We start from the raw sequence: 14,212 nt of genomic DNA, 5'->3' as shown, positions 1-14,212 counted from the left end.
GTGGTGTGTGCATGCTTGTGTGGGGGGTGAGGGGGTATGTATGGAGGGGCCCATGGAGTTCAGGGGGTGGAGAGGGGGCTCTATCAGCTTTTGGGGGGGTTGGTGGGCTGTGACTGCTGGGGGAGGACTGTGGGGAGGGGGAGTGGGGCGGGGAGACCCCAGTCAGTGCCAGGAAATTAAGTAATTCCCTGGCACTGATAGTGCCTACCACCATGGTTTTCAAAAACCATGGCGGTATGCGGGGTCATGATCCCGCACGCGGACTAGTGTCGGCCACTGGGCTGGAGACCGTTGTCTCCAGCCTGGTGGTCGTTACCACCATGGCGGACGGTGTGGTACATTGGCGGTTTGGCATGAGCCAAACCACCAATGTCATAATTTGTCAGTAATTACCGCCAGCCTGTTGGCGGTGCTACCGCCAAATTAACACCGTCCGCCGGAGTTGTAATGAGGGCCTTCGTTTTTTGTTTTTCTTTCGAATTGCAACATGCTGTCGTCCTAGTCGTCTTCTGCTATGGATGTTTTCGCATATCATACCAAATCGACTATGAAAAATGGAAAATAAATCCCAAAATGTGTGTCCAAATACATCTTTAAAAACTAATATAATTGACAATTAAAAGTTAAGTATTAATTTCAGTTCTTTTGTTACTGTGTTTTTCTTTTACAACAGTCCAAAATTCTGTGTAAGTGGAAAACTGCTTGTCTGTGAATAAATCATGTAGTAAAAGTGTTGTAGTATTACTAACTTTAGTAGGTGTGTATATTTGAAAGAATGGACGGAGCATTGTTTTAAAAGTTCCATCCATCATCCAATTACCCCTGTTTTTGAAAGTTACAGTGTAATGTATGAAATATTTGTTTTCTTTTTGTGGGTATTTTGTTGTCATAAAGAACAAAACATTCATAGTTAAATGTTTGTGTTAATTCCTTAGGTATGTTAATTTCACTAAATGTTTTGATATGGAGAGGGGGCTGTCTTATTCGCTATTCTTTTTCTGCTAATAGTTCTTACCTAATTTGGAATAGCAGGCATTTTTCGAGCAAAGCATGAAGGGCTATTTCTCGCAACCTTCATTAGCCCTGCACCAGATGCCTCATTGTAAGTGGAAGCTAGACCTTATACTTGTTGAATATTTTCTATGAAATCTCACTCTCTGCATAGGCAAAGTGAGATCCTACAGTAGCGCCCCAAGTGTAACTGCCCTGCCCCTGCTCACATCTCCAATAAGCCCTGGGTTCAGTATTTCTGTCCTTACACTATAGGTTTTCCCTTTTCAATTAAACCTATTCAACTTTTGATATATTTTCTATGCCTTTTCTGTTTATATCATTGAAAAACGAAAACATATTGTCATTTTAAGTTCGGAATTTTATCTGCATTTCATTTTGACTTATGTATTGACTGCTTTTACTTTTTTTTACTGTTACTTTGCTTATTGATTAAGTAATTGTTTTCTTTTTGTCTAATTTTTGTTTCTTTTTTAAAATGTTTTAAAAAGTTAACTTTTTGCTTAATTTTGTATTTCCCTTTATTCACTTGCTAAAGAAAAGAAAAGAAAAAATATTCGTTTTTTTTTTCAGGGGAAATATTTCTAGTTGTTAATTAGTTCAAAGTATTGTCACTGTTATTTAATATTGAGTTTAGATACAATGTTTTTTCACTCAGTACATTTTTGTGATGAATTATTTTGGGGAGGATTATCAAATGAATTCAGTTTTCTTCAGTAGAAGAAAACTGTTATTGTGCAGATACATTGGTTTTCTGTATGTTATCAAATCCTTTCAAAATTTCCTTTGAAAAAAGAAAACCAAAATATAATCTGTTTTTTCTGATATATTTATTAGCAATAGTAAATGATTTAATATATTTTTATTTACTTATCAATATTAATAGATAAATGGCCGGATACTCTTAGCTTCAGTTTTTACCAGTTTCAGTAAAGACGTTGTGTTTCCTCAGTGGTCTACAGATGACTGAGGGCCAGAATGATGGTCATATATTTTTATAGTTTGTTAATAGCAAATCTGTCATGTGTAAGGTATGTACTTGATTTATTTGCACTTCATGAGTTTTAATGTGATAGAAATCTATACTATTGTTAATTATTTTTAAAAAAACATTTGACCTTGTGTACGGTGAAGGTACCACTATATTTGTTGCAGAAATGTAAATCATGTCAGGATACATTAATTTCTTTACTTATGTATATAACATAATTTATTGGAAATGTAAAAATATGTTGTAAAAATTTGCTTTATAAGGATGGAATTCATAGTGATTCATCACTGCGTTATAGAGCCATTTGTGGTAAAAAAAAAAAAATACATTGTAATGTACTACTAAGTAATGAGATGCCTTGTTACCACTAATATTCCTATACAATGCCATAAATTATGCATTTTATATGAAATGGGAGATTACAGTGCATATTTTCCATGTACTGAGAATAACCATTTATAAATTCAGAACATTATTCTGTTAAACACAAAGAGATCAGCTAGTTAAGCCACATCACCAAATGTCTAGCAATCACTTGTCTCAAATACATCAAAAGAGATCCAGTAGGCACATTTTGCACTTGGCTTTTTGTATAAGAAGAGTTCTACCTAATCTCGAGCATACTGAAGAGTCTTTGTGTGGTACAAAGGAGGAAATAGTCAGAATAGAAGTAAAAGTGGATCCAGCACTATTCCGCGTTAATCCATTCTCTGCTGGGTAGATTTTGCATACTTGGGATATTGAGTGTTGCTTCAAGGTTGATCAGGACAAGTTCAATGTACTATGATTCCTAAAAGAGGATTTTTTTTCACTGACGGGGATTATCTTCCTTGGAAACAGCCTTACTGACCATCATTGCTTGTTCGGTGGCCTCTTGCACTTTTAAAAGTTGGAAAGCATGAGTTAAATATCAAGGGCAACTCTTTTGCCTTCCACATCACGTTCCCTTGGCCACTGTTTACAAGGCATCCACATCGCCCAACTCTCATACATTTTGCAAGCATTATGACATGGACATTCCTTTGAGTGACCAGATGTCCTGCATTTGGAAAAGCAGTTTGTGTTATGCATTGTAGGTTCTTCATTGAAAGTACTAATCGTTGGAGTAATTTCCTGCTACTTGAAGTGTTCCCAGAACACTTTATATCCAATAAATATATCAGAGAGTGTGGAGAGACTAGCATGTGTTCTAGGAAATACAAAAAATAAGCACACTGCCATAGATATGAAACATGAAAACATTGCACAACATCAAGTAGAAGATACACCTCTGTTAATGATCAAAAAACAGTCCAGGCCTATCCCCCACACTGACATGAGCATGGTAATAGGTTATTTCAAAGATGTAGTGGAATAAGGAACATGATGGTCATCTGTTAAATGTCAACTCATGTCTAACCAATCTGCAAGTATTGACGGCATCAGCACATGAGTCCCCAGCACACACCCTCCATGCCTACAAGCAGATTGCAGACTGATTAGACAATAGGTACATAATTGAATTAGTCCAAAGCACACATGTGCAGGACTTGCAGTAGGTGTAGGGAAAGAAACCAGATTCCGAACACTCAGAATCCTGGTCACACAATGCTGTCATCACACACTTCAAATAAATTACATTTACGAAAGAGCACGTACGCATTCATAGATCAAAGAATGCTTGATCATAAACCTTTGTAGAACATATAATAAAGAGCGAGTAAAATGACTTAGCTTAGGAATTCGGGGTTATGGGGTCACATGTTTTCCAGTGTCTTTCTAGTTTAATCTGTAAATTTTCAAGTTATCTATTATTGATCATACGTTATAAAGTATTGTACTGATGTGTATAGAAAGGCCTGTCTGTGAACAGGCATTTGAGAAAAAGTGTAGAGGCAGGTTGTGCAGGGCTGAGGTGCAGTCCGCACTTTTTTCTCCCTGCTGCAACAGTTATTAAATACTGTCTTTGGGGCTGCCAAGACTTTGCGTGGTCATTTTTTTGTCTCGAGAACATTTTCAATTACCCTGCAACACATGCCTAGAGGCAGAGGATCATCAGCAAACTACTAAATTGTCTGAATTATAGACTGCTAAGAAAAAACAAAAACACCCTTCTCAAAACTACATTGCCACACCTATAACACAATCTGCTGCCTAACTGTTCAACAATGAGGAAAATGCATTCTGAGAGACAGGGCATTTCGAGAGGTAAAAAGGTCTACTGTTTCTGTATAATAACACAAGGCGAACCCAGTTACATTACACACTGTACTGGCAGTTTACCTTACAAAGTCAGGTCTTTTTGCCAGCTCAGTGAATGGAACGGTATCCTGAAGCACTGGGGGTGTTTCTTAGCCTGTTATTATTCTCTCAGAGGTTTTTTTAATTCTCCCAACATCTTTCAGTGCTAGTATATATTTGAGGTGTTTTCTACCTTTACTGCCCTTTGCTTATCCAGTTCCATTCCTTCACTTTCATCAATCAATCAGTGATTTCTAAAGCATGGCTAATCACCCGTAGGGTTTCAAGGCACTGTTTGCGGGCATGTTGCTCAGTTGAAGAGCCAGGTCTTGAGGTCCTTCCTGAACTGCTTCAGTGTTACGGTCTACCCAAGTTTGAGAGGTAGCATGTTCCATGTCCGGGCTGTGAGGTAGGAGAAGGATCCTAATCCTGCTATGCTTTTCCAGGTCTTGGTAATGGCTGCGAAGGCAAGCTGGGAAGAACGGAGTTGTCTGTTGGGTACGTAGAAGGTGAGGCGGTGGTTGAGGTACGCAGGTCCTATGTTGTGTAGTGTCTTGTATGTGTGGATGAGGTATGTGATGCGCTTGTTGACTGGGAGCCAGTGTAGATCTCTGAGGTGGGAGGAGATGTGGCTGTGTCGGGGGATGTCCAGGATGAGTTTGGCTGCTGCATTCTGGTTCTGGAATCTTTGTAGTTTTGATTGTAGTTTCTTGGTGATGCCGGCATAGAGTGCTTTGCTGTAATCCAGTTTGTTAGTGACAAGTGCGTGGGTGACTGTCTTCCTCTTGTTGGAGGAGATCCACTTCAAGATCTTTCAAAGGAGTCAGAGGGTGTTGAAGCATGACGATGAGACGGCGTTGACTTGGCAGGTCCTGTATAGAGAGGAGTTCAGGATGATGCCCAGATTGCGTGCGTGGTCCATGGAGGTGGGGGCTTTCCCCAGTGTGGTTGTAGTCATTCTATTCGGAAGGGGTGGAGCCAATTACGAGGATCTCCATCTTGTCCGAGTTGAGTTCTGCTCTCATCCCATTGTGGAAATTTCTCTTGGCCTGTACTGGGTTGGACAGGACTTAGGAGACTATGTTTAGCCTGTGTTGTTTGATGATCTTGGCTAGTGGGCTATGTAGATGTTGAGAAGCGTTGGGCTGAGTGATGATCCTAGTCTGACATTATGGGGGTCATTCCGACCCTGGCGGTCATGGACCGCCAGGGCTGGGGTTGGAGGATGCACCGCCAACAGGCTGGCGGTGCATCAAGGGCAATTCTGAGGAAACCGGCGGTTTCCCGCCGGTTTTCCCCTGCCCCTGTGAATCCTCCACGGCGGCGCTGCAAGCAGCGCCGCCATGGGGATTCCGACCCCCTTCCCGCCAGCCTGGTTCTGGCGGTTTTCACCGCCAGAACCAGGCTGGCAGGAATGGGTGTCGTGGGGCCCCTGGGGGCCCCTGCAGTGCCCATGCCAATGGCATGGGCACTGCAGGGGCCCCCTAACAGGGCCCCACATTGATTTTCAGTGTCTGCCTAACAGACACTGAAAATCGCGACGGGTGCAACTGCACCCGTCACACACCAGCAACTCCTCCGGCTCCATTCGGAGCCGGCTTCCTCGTTGCTGGTGCTTTCCCGCTGGGCGGGCAGGCGGCCTTTTGGCGGTCGCCCGCCAGCCCAGCGGGAAAGTCAGAATGACCGCCGCGGTCTTTTGACCGTGGTACGGTCTTCTGGCGGTTCCCGCCAGGCGGGCGGCTTCCGCCGCCGGCGGGGGTCAGAATGACCCCCTATTTGTTCTTCCGGTGAGGAAGGACCTGAACCATTCCAGTGCATCATCTTGAATGCCAGCATCATGGAGTCTGGTGCAGAGGGTGGAGTGGGAGACTGTGTTGAATGCCTCGGAGAGGTCGAGGAGGATAAATGCGGCCATGACCCTTGTCCGTAAGGAAGAGGATGAGTTGGGTGTTGGCGTATGAGATGACAGAGATGCCTTGGGATCGAATGATGTAAGTTAGCGGCATCATGTAGACTTTGAAAAGGGTGATGCTGAGGAATGATCCCTGGGGGACTCAGCAGATTAGTTCCTTGGGCTCTGATGTGAATGGTGACATCACAGCTAGACCTGCTTTGAGAGAAGTAGGATTTGTGGTGAAGATCAACACTGCCCACACCTTTGTGATCTCATTGTTTGCTTTCTCCGCACAGATGCAAGATTGTGACGCCACTCTGGGTAGAAAGTCAGCTGCCCAGAAAAGGACATGTTTTATTTTTATCTCTGTGTGTCTCAAAATCAGTTAGTAGATCATTCCCCTGAAAGTAGATCAGAGAGGGGTAAAAGTTAGTAAACTATCCACTCTAAATGGAAACTCTCTTATGGAAAATTGTTTAGATACGGTGGAAAAGCCATCATAGTGCAAATATAGCTTATGTTAAAGGGTCCATCGATTGTAGAGAAAATAAAAAATGTGTTTAACAAGACCTACATCTCCAACAAATTGTAACAGTAGGCATTCCATAATGATCCTTTGATTATGTGTACTTGTTTTTTGAGACCTACTGTGTTATCATTCACTGGATGTACCCTCAGTTCAGACCTCATCCACAATGTACACAACATAGACATTTGAGGTAGTGGAATTTTACTTCAACATCTGTTTTGTTGGATTTGTAATACAAAGAGGACCCTTGGGTCGGGGGGGTGGCGCTAGGGGCCAACTATGTTAATATTTAGATTTTTTTCTAGCTCTCTACTAACTACCCTATTGTTTGGCTGGGGGCTCTTTGAAAGTAAATGAATAATAGGCTAGATGATATGAGTTGAGTCCTGAGGTGGAGACCAAGTCGATTGTTTACAATGTGGGAGGTGCCTAGGTACGCCTTGTCAAATTATTCCACAGATTTATTTCATAAATTGTGCAAATACTAACAAGTGATGTTGCGTTGTTGTATAGCATTTAAAATACCAAGTTCAAGATGTAACGGTGCTTTTCATACAGTGCTTAATTTGAGCTTTGCAGGCTTAGTTTGTGCATCTGTTAATGCGTTTAGTTTGGGGTGCAGGGGCTAGAGTACTTCATGCCAGTACATGTGCAAAGGAGAAGCTTATGAACAGCCCTTCCTTTAAGACACCTGTCAACGTAGAGCCAGTAGAATGTAGTACCCCGTCTTTCCGCTGCCAGGGGAGAGTAGTGGACAACAACCATGTCTCCCCAGCCAGGAGAGCAGTCAGTCATCCCTTCGCCCTACCCTATATCTCCCTCATGTTCCCCCCAAAAACTCGCAGGCGGGCGTTGGAGAGTTTTGGACGCCACTGTACTCCCTTCCTACCAAGGGAGAGCATTTATAGCATTTCACTGCCCCAGCCCCCTGGGGTGAGCAGCAGACTTCTTGATAGTCTTCCCACACCTAGCAGGGAATAATGGAAGCCATTGTCCTCTTACCACGAGCCTGGGGGAGTAGAGTACATCAGTACATCATCCAAATCTTCCTCGAGCAAGGAAAAGAGCACTTTCGACCCTCCCTCCCGAAAGGGGTGAACAAATAGGGTGTTTGAACTCTCCTCCATCAAGGGAAGTGAAGTGGTAACCACCCCACTCTCCCCGTCTCCCGGAAAAGAGTATCCATCATCTGTCATCCCAGTCTCCCGCACTCCGAGAGGAAGAATGGATGCACGCTGACGTTCAGCCCCCTCAGGAGAGAGCAGTGAATATAAGCCACTCACTCCCACCTACCTTGAATATGTGTAAGGATGCCAACCCCCTCCAGACACTAGAGATGCCAGTTACGCGTGGCTGCTTCTCTCCCTGTGTGCCCCCTCTGTCTCCCCCGTGTAATCCACATCTACCCAAACAAGAGTAGTGAACCCCAAACTAGCCAAGCACCTCCCGCCCCTCCAAAGAGTAAGCAGTGGACGCTCCCTTATAGTCATCATCGGTCCACAACCATTCATAAGGTTTTATATACACATTCTACTGAACTTGTGAATGTAAAATAAATATTGCTGCGGAATGTATTTACTGATCTAGTGTGAATAACCAGGAACTCTGCCACCTTGTACCTTCGAAAAGCATACCATTAACATTAAGAGAAATGTAAACTAGCTTGTCCTGCGGTGTTTTTGAAATCTTACCTCTCTAGTGCCAGACTATTCCAACAGAGACTACATAAGGCGGGCCTTGTTCTGGCCTTGCAGACTGGGTGTGGGCATAACTCAGAGGTGGCAGGAAACTGCACACAGCAGACATGAACACATTGATTACCTTCAACTGAAAACCTGGAAAGCCCGGAGGGCAACTTTGTAGGAAAGACCTTTTATATAGATTTAGTTCCCGCGCACCGCAGTGCGAGCAAACGTAACTTACTTGTAAGATCTCTGCTTTGAGTAGTGCGTTTTGCAGCTTCGTCTTGTAACTTGCTTCTTTAGCATTCCACATAGTTTGCTGCTGAATGAGGTAAAGGAGTTCTGCTTGTATTATGTTTATTAGGCGGTGCGCCTAACCTCCATCTTTTATGCGCACAGCGCACACAGCAAGCCATTATATAGAAACAAATGTGTTTCTCTTCTTAAAACAATGGATTTATTTGCTGTATTGTAAAAGAGTTGTACTCATTCAAGGGGGTTCTATAATAATTTACAGTATTAGAAAGTACAGATACAAAAAATCAGTCTTGCGAAGTTTTTGATCAGGTAGGCAGGGCTGGTTCGCTAAACAAAGCAATTTTAAAGAACTGTTTTTAGGCCACTATAATAATAAAATTAAACATCTGTAGTTTTGCATGGGTGAAAAAAAAAGAATATGACTGGAAAATAAACGGGTTAAGGGTTGTTTCTTGCAATAGGTTGCTTTAGATACGAGGCCTGATGTTTTTCAAATATCCACCATCAAATGATTTTGATACTGTGTTGAGATATCCTGTTTGGCAACTAGCGGATCTTAAGGTCAAAGTTCAACATTCCACCCATGAGATGGAATGCTCTTTTGGGAAGCACCTCAGTTTGCATAGGTATGTTGTATTTGTCATACCTGCAGTCCTTTGTGGCATTATGACCGGGTGTAACCTGTGTCATTTGTTCGTGTTCATTGAGTGAAGGGCTGTTCTGGCGCTTTAGTCTGCACACAAGAATGTCATGCCTATTGCAGCTCCCTCCTATGAGACCTCCTGTTAATACCGGCATCCCAACAAGATCTTGCTCTTGCAGAATTCTTGTTTTTGAAACTTTTTTTAGTTTTACTTGTTTAACAGTGGTCAAAGAAATAAACGTGCCGCTTTTAGATGTTATTTTCAGCCTTTGTGAAGTTGTCACCGCCCTGTTAGCATCTGTTTTCTTTTCTCCATTTAAAAAGTAAAGTAATTTATAATGGCCTGAAACACTGGGGAGAAATATAAAATTGACAGAGAGATACCAGGCAAGACAATGTGCAGAATAGATGGACCTTGGAGATCCATGAACACTGATGAGTCCTGTGATTCGTGGCCGTGGTTGGGTATGGCGATCTGTAAAGGTAATGGGTGCTGATGGTCCCCGATGCTAATGGGTCCTGTGGCCCTGAACCACGGATGTGCCAGACTGACCTGGGGTAGATGGATCCAGTTGATCCATGACGGCTAGTGGAGCTTGATGATGTGTGATCGCTTCTATTCTTTAGCTGTAAAAAGGTGCTTGTACTGCTTGTTTTTTAAAATTTTCGTTTCATTATCTCGTAGATGATCGAGGTAAGAAATTGCTGACTGCAACCCCTGAAATTTTGGAGGACCAGTCTTCAGCTGCAAATTATCTGGACAAGTAAGTACATGTGGACAGGGTTTGTAGTATGGTTATTCCGAAATAGCCACTGACACGCCACACTTCCCAGTGGAAAAAACGCAGCACTAATGTTCAAAATCATCCAAAAAAGGTATCTTCACCATCTCTTGAATACCTAATGATGGCGACTGCTGAACAAACAGTTGCTGCATTGCAGTATTTTACAAGATGGCAACATATTGATAGGTGCATACTTTCACTTGGACCCTTCAGCAGTGGTTGCCAATCTTTTGACTTCTGTGGAGCCCCACTTTATCGTCACTGGAACCTGCGGATCCCCACTGATTCATTATTAGAATCTGGGGATACCCCACTGAATCGTTACTGTAAGCTGGGAGGTGTGGGGGATGGGGGAGACACAGGCCTAAACATTGTTGATGATTTGAACTGCAAAACAATACACAAAAAATGCTGAAACTAGCATTCCAACAAAACACACAGAAATGACTGACTACACTTTATTTAATTCACAAACAAATATATTTAAATAAAAAAAATAATAGGAAGGTTAGAACTTATCTAAATACAATTAAAGCCACACATCGTCCATACTGTATTCTGTTTGATGTACCTGCACTGCTCCTACGAATCACTCTGAGGATACTGATTTATTTTTAGCCTCCAATTTCTAATTCCTTGACATTGACAGAGTATTTTAAAATGTTCACTTGTACATTTAGCCACTTTATTTATATACACTTTATTAATCGTTTAATATTGTTTTTTTTTTTTAACATTGCTCTATAGATTCCACCCCCTCATTCGAGTGTGCCTCTGCCCTCATCAAATGAAGTCGCCTTTAGACCCTGGGTGATTGTGGTCCTGGGCAGTGCATTTGGGAGGAGAGATGGTTGTTTCCACAATCTTGATGTGCGCACGGGGCGCGAGGAGAGAGATTGATTCGAGTAGTTGTAATGAGAGATTAGCACGGCTCTTGGAGACTCCCTTTTGCTACACTTTGGCGTTTACTTTTTTTTTGTTGGTCCAGGCGCAAGGGCGAGAAAGGTCACACATGCATTTACTTTAGCATCCACTGTCAGATGCGACTCAGATCTGCGCTGTAGGAGGAAAGTTGTCGAAGTCTCCGATCCCACACGAGTGTAGCTTGTGTGCTGTCCGGGCTCATGCCATGCATTCTGGTGTTTGTAGTTCCGTTTGTGATTTTGTTTTCAAAACATTTCAGTATAGAAATCTAAGAAAACACCAGGTCTACCTGAGTTACTCACTTTTCATTCTTCTTCTCGCCGTTGCTCACCTAGACAGGATCAGAGTGCCACTCTGGTCATTCACGCACAACAGTAAAACACTCCACACACAGGCCTCACTGCAAGTATAACAGCGCAGGCGAGCACTGCCCCAGGATGTCTCGTTCTTCTCCACCGATAGTGCGCTTCAGCGCCTCGCAATGAGGCACAAAGTGAAAACAAATGCAGTAACAATTGTACGGAGTTGAAAAGTTAGGGAACCCTGTGATAAGGGCGTATATTGTCTCTATCTTGTGTTGGCGATCGCATTGGCTTGCACGCCACGGACCGGTCTGGCGCTGCTAGGCTTGCAGGTCAGAAGAGAGTTTAATGTACCTCCTTGCTTAACTTTCTACAGTGGTGCGGGGAATGCCCCTGGCTTGTCGGTTCTTGTGTGTTTCGTATTTTTAGTAGTGTATATGAAGTAGAAATACGGTATTTGATCAATTAACTTGAAACTGGTTTGCGCTGCCCTCATCAAATGTCTACGATTTTAAACATCCCGCCCACCATTGACCTCATCCACCCGACCCCCAACTGTCCCCTTACTACAAACCGAAGCGGCCATTGATGAGGGTCCAATGGCCGTTCTCCGGCTCCTGGGGGGCTACTCAGAGATAATTGCTGTTGAACAGAGCTGTAAATCGCTGTGCCTTGGAGAAAGGGGCGCTTATCGCTGCATTTCGAGGCTCAGAAGGTCCCCTCCCTGGGGGAAATTGTCAGGTACTCAGGGGAGGGCGCCCCCTGCACTGAGCCTTTCACCTGTGACGGACTTAAGGCGCGAGCACACACGAAGGCCCACACTGTAGCTGCTTCCGGGGTGAGCTAGAGCGCGCTCGGCCTCGTCATGCTGGGGAAAGGGGCGCCCCGGTTATACAACTGACCCATAACCATGTCTTTTCCTTCCTACTGCAGATTGTGCATCTTTTGTGGACTGAGGGACGAGTCTTTCACGGAAGAAGGGCTGGATCTGCATTATTGGAAGCACTGCCCCATGCTGAAAAGATGTGAGCTCTGCAAGCAGGTAAGCAGCCTTTGAAAGACTGTATTGTACTGTAACATTTTTATAGCGCTTCCTTCCCCCATGTGGTGGACGGAAGCGCTTGCCTGTCGGGCGACATACTCCGCCCGGGCATATTTGACGATTTGAGGAACAGTTAAAGGTCTACACATATCGAAGCTAAACAGAGCACCCGGCTACTGTAATCTCGCTCTACGTCCACCCACTGCGTCAGCACGATTAGATGTGAATAAGCCGACCAGATTTCATTACTTTCATAAATCATTTTCTGTCATTCCAGGACATCTTTGATGGCTTGATTATGTCCCTAATATTCACCTTCTGCTATAAACTTGTTTTATGTGTTTCATGTATATTTTATAGTTTTGAGAAGCGTGTGTAGTTTCGACTGTAGGAAAGTCGCGGCCTAGTGACCGCCACCCAGAGGGTGAGCACTTAATCGGTGGAGTGATGGGATTCAACTGCTGAATTCTGCGTTCGCTCTATGATTTCTAGTCCAGCCATCGTGTTAAAAAATACCTATATGAATATAGGATGCGAAATAATAACGCGGGACTAGACTTGGTATCCAGGATGTAATGAAGGGCTATTAGTAGAGCTCTGAGGCGACGGGTGATAGTACAATCGGGCAAAGGGACGGCTCAAAACGCCTTGTAATTTTTGTTTAAAAAAAGCCTTGAGAGTTTCTCGTCGTTTTGGCGCTATAAATTGGCCAGCTAATGGACGTTTCATGCGTGTTGAGAGTCGCTACTGGTGTCTAGGAACTTGGTGATGCCAGGTGCGCCTCTTTGACAGAAACGGGTTATTACTTTTCCTTAGGCACTCATAAAAACTTTACATTTTTCTTGCCGCTGTCCCTTTATTCTGTTAATCATGGAAGAGCTCGGTCCATACTATATTCTTCCATGTAGGAAGTTTAGTTTTACGGCCCGCATGTTTCTCTTTAGTTGTAGGTGATGTTATAGTTTAGTAACTCTCTGCTTCTTGAATAACCGTCGGGCCGCTTATCATTAGAGGTCGTCTAGCTTGCTACCGTAACTTACTCCAGTGTTTACCACCTTCCATTGTTTACTTACTCCGAACGTCGAGTAGTGTTGGGAAGGTTGGATTGTAGGGCAAAGATGGGCTGCCTGCAGGGGCGTAGCTTGGTCAGGAAGATTGGAGTGGGTGTAAACTTCAATTTTCCCAACAATCACGTGGGCATATAATGTTAAAATACGTTATTGGACAAGCAGGGCGCACGCCAGGGGCTTAATGGCAGTGGAAGAGCGAGGAACGCAGACAGGTAGAGGGAATAACAGAGAAAGCACTTTCTTTTGTGAAATGACCAACATTTTGTAAATCTTTCCCAACCGAAAGTGGTAGAGAGTATGTGTGCATTTTTGTCTGTGTGTAAACATTCCTGCTGAATTCTGATACACCTCCCCGTACCCGAATGAAAGCATCTGTACCCAGTTATTTATCACTAAATGTATTTATTGGGAGGGGTATGGCTGCCCCCCTCGAGCTCGGTGAAAGTTCGCGCATGCGCACGGCTTAGAAGCTATCAGACTAGCGAGTGACTATTGTGCAGACACCAAATTAAACAAAAATAAACACTAGCGCTTATAGTTGGATCATCTGTTAGTTATATTTAAGAAAAACAAAAGGAACGGTCTTAACGGCACTTTTGCATTTTGGAGATGATTCTGACTGTTGTTTAGAAATTCCTAACTGGTATAAGCGACGTGGTCGGATAAACACTACTTATTTGATTCATGTAAAGGTTCTGAGCCCCTCTTAGTTTAGCGACTTTGGAAGGATCAAAGGGTGACTGCCGCCCTGATCACTGCAGGGCTCCTGGGAAGGGTTGGGGGTGCTGAACACCATCGCTGGCTGATATTATATTAAATTCCGAAAGACAGTTCGGTTGGGTACCGTATGTCATCTACATA

The 14,212-nt window shown here is 43.5% G+C and overlaps 1 protein-coding gene across 2 annotated transcripts in view; it reads left to right on the top strand.

The window, feature by feature from the left end:
* The window catches only part of CEP104 (centrosomal protein 104), a 503,971-nt gene that overhangs the window by 469,006 nt on the left and 20,753 nt on the right, over positions 1-14,212 (top strand). For both annotated transcript variants that reach the window (XM_069239963.1, XM_069239962.1), the window contains exons 17-18: positions 9,914-9,992; positions 12,173-12,281. In XM_069239963.1, the coding sequence (XP_069096064.1) occupies positions 9,914-9,992; positions 12,173-12,281 (188 nt within the window). The remainder of the gene's footprint in view (positions 1-9,913; positions 9,993-12,172; positions 12,282-14,212) is intronic.

This window comes from Pleurodeles waltl, chromosome 6 (assembly GCF_031143425.1).
Source record: "Pleurodeles waltl isolate 20211129_DDA chromosome 6, aPleWal1.hap1.20221129, whole genome shotgun sequence".
Classification (NCBI taxonomy): Eukaryota; Metazoa; Chordata; class Amphibia; order Caudata; family Salamandridae; genus Pleurodeles; species Pleurodeles waltl.
Note: the sequence above shows the minus strand (reverse complement) of the source record. Positions and strands in the feature narration are given on the sequence as shown.